Raw genomic sequence first — 8,327 nt, forward strand, 5'->3', positions numbered from 1 at the left:
ATAGTTTTTAAAAAATCGGATAAGTATTGAATAATGTATTTGAATTACATAAAATAAAAATAAAATATATATATTAAGTGTTTGTAACTCTGAGGAATTTCTTTACTCATTTAGAATATATTTTTACAATTATTGAGTAAATTTTACTCATTTAAAATATATTGTAAATTATTTTGTATGATATTTTAAGGTTGAAATAATGAGTGACTCTAGTCGTCAAATATTAGACAAACAAATCAATAAATAAAACTTTAATTGATTTTAAAGCTCTAATATTAGAAATATTAATATTAAAGATATTATAGTAAAAAATAGACTACACTTTAATGGCATAAGTGTAAAGCTCTAATATTAGAAATATTAATATTAAATATATTATATTAAAAAAATAGACTACACTTTAATGGCATAAGTATATTTTTAAAGAAAATAATTATATATAAGATAATGTATATATACACTCTATATACATGATGACATTCTGACTCAACATTTATATACGTTTGGGAAAATTGATAAGAATAATACAACGAAAAATTGAAACCTTGAGTCTCAATGTCAACAGTTATATATGTCCCTAAATATTAGTACTTATTACCTAGTTTAATAAGGAAAGATTTAATAACAAAAATTATATTTAATTTTCAAGTTTTAAATATTAAAAAAGTAATATAAATTACAATTATATCCAATGTGAAATATAGTCTACTGGAATCCTCGTTTTCACTACTATTTCGACTTGCACCACGACAAATGACCTTATAAATGTAACTGTCACCGTAATTCTCACTATCACTTATAATGGAAGTATCTATACAGATTTAAGACCGGAGATAACTATCAATGCAATAAGGACATTCGTACTTTTAATATAGATAGATAAATAGATATATAACACACTTCGAATCCTTTCTATCCAATCTATCTACCGAAATACCCTACTAGAATATTAAGAAAACCGGCAATTTTTGTGTGTACCAAACATACGAAGTATTTGGATGTGAGTATAATAAGCAACATACGAGTTTCCATGCCAGTAGACGCCGATGGTCAAAATCGGAGGACGTGTAGCAGTACACTGCCGGGAGGACGACAAAACATCCTCTCACAGAGCCATCGGTGTCCTGATAAAAAAATCAAATGTGGAAAGGTCCGAATGAATGTTACATCAAGAGCCTGAGTTTGCCTCACTCTCGATGAAGTACCGGCACTGTGGGCGAAAGTGACTAAGGCCTCATTTAATTTTTTTTAAAATTAAAACGCCTGAATCTGAATTAAGATTAACATATTTGAATTTAAATACATATATGAATATTAAAATGTGTATTAAGGTGTGAATACTAAATAATTAATACTATTTTTTAATATCTGAATATATAAAATTTATCTTTATTTAAAAATTAATAAACATAAAATTTAAATAAAATATTAATTAATCTAATAGTGGTAGTTTTAGGTAGTGGCCAGTGATGATTGATAGCAATAGCGATTATGATTGAGGATGGTGGTGGTGGATAGTGATAGTTAATACTTAATACTGGTGGGTGATGATTGTGGTTGTGATTGAAGAAGGTGATGGTAGGTGGTAGTAATTTATAATGGTGAACAATGCCGGCTATGATTATTGATGGTGATGGGATAGTTGGTTGTGGTAGTTGAGGGCGTGCTTATGGTTTAGACTGATGGTGGTGAGTGGTGGTAGTGGCGGTTTAGGCTGATGGTGGTGAGTGGTGGTAGTGGCGGCGAATATGATTAAGGATGATGATGGCCGTGATGGTGGTATTAGTTCATAATTGTAGCGCTGACGACAATTAATAATGAACGTGTATAATAACATCTTAATGAAATTAAACTTTTGTTATAGATCTTAATCATACAGACCTATTCAGACACATTAAATAATTACGAAGTAAAAAAATAAACACACTTAACAATTAAGATCTAAATAGTTAAAATTCAAAATTTAAAAATAAACGCACCCGAAATCTAAGTAATTAAGATTCAATCTACCTAAATCACACGCACTTTGAGCGAAAGTGACTGATCACGGCTTCTGACACAAGATTCATCCGGACAAGATTGGCTTTTCAAGTAGAAAAAACTGAAAAGAAATCACACTTACAGTTGCAAAAGTTTTCACTAATAACAAAAGAAGTTGCACAAGCTGTACTTATACTGAAATGCACTTAATAACAAAATACATACTCCACTTATGACCTTTTTACAATTTGTAACGATCCAATCGGTCGTTTCGAGTTTTAGAACCTCGTTCCTCTAAATAAAACCCCTCAAATATATTTTTAATGATTTATGACTTGCGGGGATGGTTGGTTCGGGATTTGAAAGTGTTTGGGTTGAAATCGGAACACTTGGTTCCTTAAGTTAGCCTTAAAAGGGCAAATTTGACTTCGGTCAACACTTTGAGAAAACGACCCCGGAATCGGAATTTGAAGGTTCCAGCAGGTTCGTATGTTAATAAGTGAACGAGTCATATTATAAGTGATGTAGGGTCTAAGGAGAGCCCCAAGTCTTAATCAAGTTAAAAATTACATGATAGACTAAAGTTCCAAATGAGTACACATAAAAACCTAACTTTGGACGAGCATGCCTATATATATATAAGGGGTTATATGGTCGGCAGCCTATCAAATGAAAGATCTTCGAGTCTAATTTCTAACGCTTTGAACCGTTCATCATTTGAATATTTCTACAAGGACTTATGGACGTTTTAGTAAAAGGTGTCCAGCAGGGCAAAACTTGTAATACGAGGTACAACCTGCACAGTGCAAGGTACAACTCGCTGAAGCACCTGTGCTTTTATAAGGCAGTCACGGGAAGCAGCTATTTTTTGGGGGGTTTTTTGAGCTAGGTATTGGTTCTTTCATGGTAGATTCGACCTTGGGGACTACTTAAGAATACAAGGTGAGTTTTTTTGGATATTATAAGTTAATAACATCCTATTAACACTAGTATTAACATCCTTCAATCTTTGAAATTCCTTAAAATCTTTCAAATTGTTCAAGAACACCAAATTTTCCAAACATTAGAATTTCAAGGAAAAGCTTCAAGAAGGTAATACTAATTCTTCAAGCTCATTTCTTATGAGTCGGTGAGAGTAATTCTAATATTTGTTTCAAGTTGTTATGGTTGGATAATTGATTTCATAAACTCTAGTTCATGGCATGAATAGTGTTCTTGAAAAATGAGGGAAATGTTGATAAGGAAGATGGAAGTATTCAACTAAGTAATCACCAAATTGAATGTTTTGGAAATGTTGATAAGGAAGATGATGAATAGTAATTTGGCGGTGTTGGAGAATTAATGTAGTATCATTGATGACTTCAAATGGGTATTGAATGATAAGAGTGGAGTTGAATGTGCTAGTAAGTGAACCTACTAGACGATTTGAGCTGGAGGCTTGTAGCCAACTTGAGAGCCATAAATGGATATTGATAAATATTTTTGAGTCATATTTTGATTGTAATTGGGATTGTAATTGTAGATATCAATTTGTTGGTGGTGTTTGAGCATTTTACTCAATGTTACGATATCAGAGGAGGATTAAAAGGTTGTGAATGTTAATAAAGCAGAATCGGTCGAGTTATTTGAAAGGCTTGGGAGCTGACTATGGAACTTCGGAGCGAGCTAAGTCTCTTGTCTAATCTTGTAAGGGAGAAATTACCCCATAGGTAATTAAATTAAATAATTGTTTCTAATTGTGGGGGCTACGTACACACGAGGTGACGAGAGTCCGTGCGTAGCTACTATTAATGCTAAAGTCCGGATAGTTTAGGACTCAAAAGCATGAATTACTTGTGTAAATAGTAGTCTTTACTTAATTAAATTATTTGATATATTTATATATATGTTATGAATTGTTTGATAAAAATATTAAAGGATGAAAATCCCATATGCTTGAATTTTCTGTTTAGATTAATTAATTGTTAAAAGGAATTGTTCATTCTCCCGAATTTATCTTATAATGAATATACTCTCTTTCCGGAGGTACATAAGAAAATGTCCTCTTTTCTTGTGGAGCGGGTCGAACGCCTCGACAGGATAGATGCATCTATGGATTGTGTCGCACGTCTCTTGACAGTGTACACGAAACTCTGGATCGGGTCGTACGACCTCGGCGGAAATCGTGCTTAATAATAATAATAATAATAATAATAATAATTACACGATACTTGGACAATTTATTATAACATGTAAAGCTATTTGATAAATTGAAAATATATTGAAATTGAATTGCAGCTTGTAAAGGTATTTGATAAATTGAAAATTTATTGACAATTGAATTTCAGCATGTAAAGTTATTTGATAAAAATGAATTTTTTTTTATTGAAATTGAAGGATTTAATTAATAGATTAGAAATTGTTGCATTTGAAGGAATTTGATTAATATATTGAGAATTATTGGAATTGAAGTTATTTAATTACTTCTGCTGGTTCAATAAAATTATTATTAATTATGTGAATCACGTTGATAAAAATATTTCTATTTTCATGATTATTTAATATTATTGACTCATAGTGAGCGTCATAGTCGACCATCTCGTCTCTACCTCTTAGAGATTAGGCTTGATACTTACTGGGTACACGTAGTTTTCGTACTCATACAGCACTTGCTACACATTTTATTGTGCAGGTATATATATATATATATATATATATATATATATATATATATATATATATATATAAGCGACCTTGTGGGCGCAGAAATATGGTTAATAATTGTGGGGACATAAGTAAGCTGCATTCTATATTACGATTAGCAACTAACGAAATCTCCTTCAGAATTATTATATTTTCCAGTCTAATTTGTATTCTAAACATATGCTATATTTTATTTTAATTCCCTAGTAAATGCTCATGCACTTGTGACACCAAATTTTGAGATGATTATGGATCGCATTGTATTAGAAATTTTTAAAGATATTAGTCCGTATTTGATAAATGTCATCTTCTGCTATTTAATTGAAGGGAACAACTATGACTTCAAAGAAATTAAAATGAGAATTTATTTAGTATTTATTGTTGGCTTGTTGACGTCCGGCTATAAGTGAAAATTGGGTCCCGACACAACTACTATGAAACAAACACCAACATTCCCCTAACCAACCAACCAACCTTCTCAAAAAGGACTAAAAGCACTTGAATCAAAAGCATGCCCAACTCAACGATCTCATTGTGATTGTCTTCTCTCCTCTAATCCCACTTGTTCACTCCCCTCAATGGCCACTGCCAGCAACATCTTTGGCAGTCTATCCTATTTAAACTATAGTTTCCCCAATAGCTTGTAGCACCCCTCCTCCCTGTTGTTGCACTTGCTTCACCTCTCCTTCATCCTCTGATTCTTACTTTTTCATACTAATGACTCCGCCTCCGCTTTCTCCCTGCATAAATTTAACAGGAAAATCAGCCCGACACATACAAAGACACTAAAAAGAAGGTAATAAGCATATGCTTGTGGCCTAAGGCAAAATACATATGTATATGTATATAATAATACATAATTTTCGGCACACGTATATATGGTTTGAGCAAAAAACAAATTAAAGGCAATTGAAGAACTCCCCTAAATCCGCCTCTGCATATAGATGAGCAAAGATGATCACTAATTGACTACAAGTGTACAGTAAATTTACCTTGGAATTACCTTCTAATTGTTTCTCAGCTTCTACTTTCTTTCTAGCTGTATAATCTGCTGCACTTTCTTCAGCTGAAACTACATAGTCTTTCGCAGCAGCCAATTTGTCCCCTGCATATCTCACGGCGCTCTTTCCAGCATCAGCTACCACATCCTTCGCCGCGACCGCCTTCTCTCCAGCATACCCTGCAGCCCTAGAAACAACACCAGCCGTGGCTTTGGTCGCCTCTGCTGCTGTTTTAGCAGTATAATGTGCAGCTCCTAAACCAGCAATTTCTGCTTTATCCTTTGCGGTTTCAGCTACTTCCCCTGCATATCCTACGGCGTTTTTTCCTGTTTCCACTGTAGCGTCTTTAGCGTCGACACCTTTCTGCCCAACATAACTTGCTGCATTCTTGGTCTTCTCTGCAGCCATCTTAGTTAGTTCTGCTGCACTCTGTTTGGCTTGTGTAGTTTTTTCGCCAGCATAATGAGTTGTTGACTGAGCTGCGGTACTGATTTTTTCGGCAGCATAATCTTTTGTCTCCCCTGCTTTTTGCAGGGTGTAATCTTTTGCTTGTTTTGCTGATTCCACAGCAGTTTGTCCTGCACTTGAAAGGGTATCTTTAGTTGCAGCATAAGCCTGCTGACTTTTCTCGAGGACAGTGTCCTTGGCAGCTCCAGCCTTGTCCGCGACGTACGCGGGTCCAATTTGAACACCATGCACAATAGTGTCTTTGGCTTGTGCACCTGTACTTGAAAGAATAGGATATCTTTAGTTGCACTGTAACCAGAGGCAGATCAGATAATTAATTTTGACAAATTTTGAACTCTAAGGTTCTTTGTATTGAAGCACCGCGCATCACAACTCATTATACTTGTACTTTTGAGCTTATGGGTCTAGAATGTCATTTGTCTTTTTTCACTTATATATTTATATGCCCCTTTGCAGATATTAGACTAAACTTTATACTTGTACTTGTGAGTCCGGAATGTTATTGAGTTTTTTTTCACCTAGTTGTAAATATTGGACTTCAATTTAGAAGTAACATCAATCCAAGACTTAAATTTGCTAAAATGCAATTGCAGCATCAGTCCAAGTTTTAAGTTTGGTAAATTTTAAAGGGTCGTTTGGCCGGTGGTGGGATAACGGATAATAATCTCGGGCTGGGATAAGGGATAATAATTAGTCCCGAAAACCAAATGATGGAATTAGCAATCCATTGGACATCCCCACCCGTGGGATATCGTAGTCTATCCCATCCATCCCACCAACCAAACGACAACTAAGTCTCCTAATACTGATTAATTGTACCGTATGGTTTTTGACTCTTAACATTTGTTACAGAAAATTAGTGACTTCCCACAAATCTCTATTAAAACTACTGAATCCAATTGATCTCCATAGAGCATATCGATAGACTACATAGAGCATATCTATGACTACATCTTCCTATAAACAGTAGGTTGCTGACCTTTCTCAAGGGTGGTGTCCTTGGCAGCTCCAGCCTTGTCAGCAACATACTGAGATCCAATTTGAACACCATGAGTAACAGTGTCTTTGGCTTGTGCACCATAATAACCAGCAGCACCAAGCCCGTGACTCGCCGATTCTTCCGCATCATGCAAAGCAGAAGCCCCCAATTCCTTAGCCTTTTCGTAGCGCTCTTCAGCAGCTGTCAACGCATCCATTGAATTCTGTTGTGCAGTTGCCCTCTGCTGCGCAGTTTCCTCCAAAGATGGAGCTTTTCTCCTCTCTACACCACTTCTTTTACTATGAGCTCCTCCTTCAGCTCTCCGTTCTTCACCTTCTGGTCTCTGTTCTTTCTCACTTTGCTCTTGCTGCATTACTCCACTGGAGAATTCGAGCCCTCCAACTTTAGCAGGAGGAGAATGAAGCTTATAATGAGATTTTCCCTTTTGACCAAAGCCTTGGTGTTGGGCCTCATGTTCAGGATCAGTAGCAACACCTCTGATATGAATCTCTCTTCTTGCTTTATCTGAAGCCATTGTTACGAAATACTGCTCCAACTCAGTTTCTTTTTTGTATTCTTGAAAAAGAGAAACGACCATGTATATAAAATGGAAGAAGCAATTAAGAGGTTCGGTGCATGGCAATATTTGGTTTGGTATTCCAGGACAAGTGGCGAGTGATGAGTTCTTTTTATTATAACGTGGTGCGAGGAGGAAATAGCCAAACTGCATTAGTCAGCAACTGAATGCTAACGTGTCTTGTTGTTCGTTGCTATAAGCGAATTGACAATGTGTCATGAAACAACTTTAATACCCAAGAATATTCAAACCGACAGGATCACGTTAATTTGATTCCTAATTTGTATATATTGACGGCGCTATTAGTGATGGAAAATAATAACCCGCACGTGAATAATATCTACGATAAATAATAATAACACAAGAGAATAATAACGATATTAATTTTTTTAATGGGTAAAATATAATACCCGAGCGTAATAATATAACCACTATAATATTACAACTTAATAGTGTCAAGAGATTACTACAATCTTAATAGAAATAACACTCTTTATTTAAAACACTTTATTACAATATTACTCATACTCACTATTTATCTCACACACTACAATCTGTGTATTACTCTCTCTAACTTCTATTGTTTCTCTCTTATTTTGGTGTGATTGAAATGAAAAAATGGAGGCCTCTATTTATAGTA

General features: G+C 34.7%; 1 protein-coding gene across 2 annotated transcripts; it reads right to left on the bottom strand.

The window, feature by feature from the left end:
• Positions 1-5,003: 5,003 nt before the first annotated feature.
• LOC104107100 (seed biotin-containing protein SBP65-like) lies at positions 5,004-7,661 on the bottom strand. Of its 2 annotated transcripts, none has more exons than XM_009615821.4 (3): positions 7,111-7,661; positions 5,655-6,385; positions 5,004-5,402 (listed from the first exon to the last, which is right to left on the bottom strand). In XM_009615821.4, exons 1-3 carry the CDS (start codon positions 7,643-7,645, stop codon positions 5,364-5,366), a joined length of 1,305 nt encoding a protein of 434 aa, XP_009614116.3. In that variant the 5' UTR covers positions 7,646-7,661; the 3' UTR covers positions 5,004-5,363. The 2 variants fall into 2 exon arrangements, with proteins under 2 accessions (XP_009614116.3, XP_018629972.2); XM_018774456.3 differs by having other exon boundaries at positions 5,004-5,398; positions 7,111-7,660.
• Between the last annotated feature and the right edge of the window lie 666 nt (positions 7,662-8,327).

This window comes from Nicotiana tomentosiformis, chromosome 6, assembly GCF_000390325.3.
Source record: "Nicotiana tomentosiformis chromosome 6, ASM39032v3, whole genome shotgun sequence".
Classification (NCBI taxonomy): Eukaryota; Viridiplantae; Streptophyta; class Magnoliopsida; order Solanales; family Solanaceae; genus Nicotiana; species Nicotiana tomentosiformis.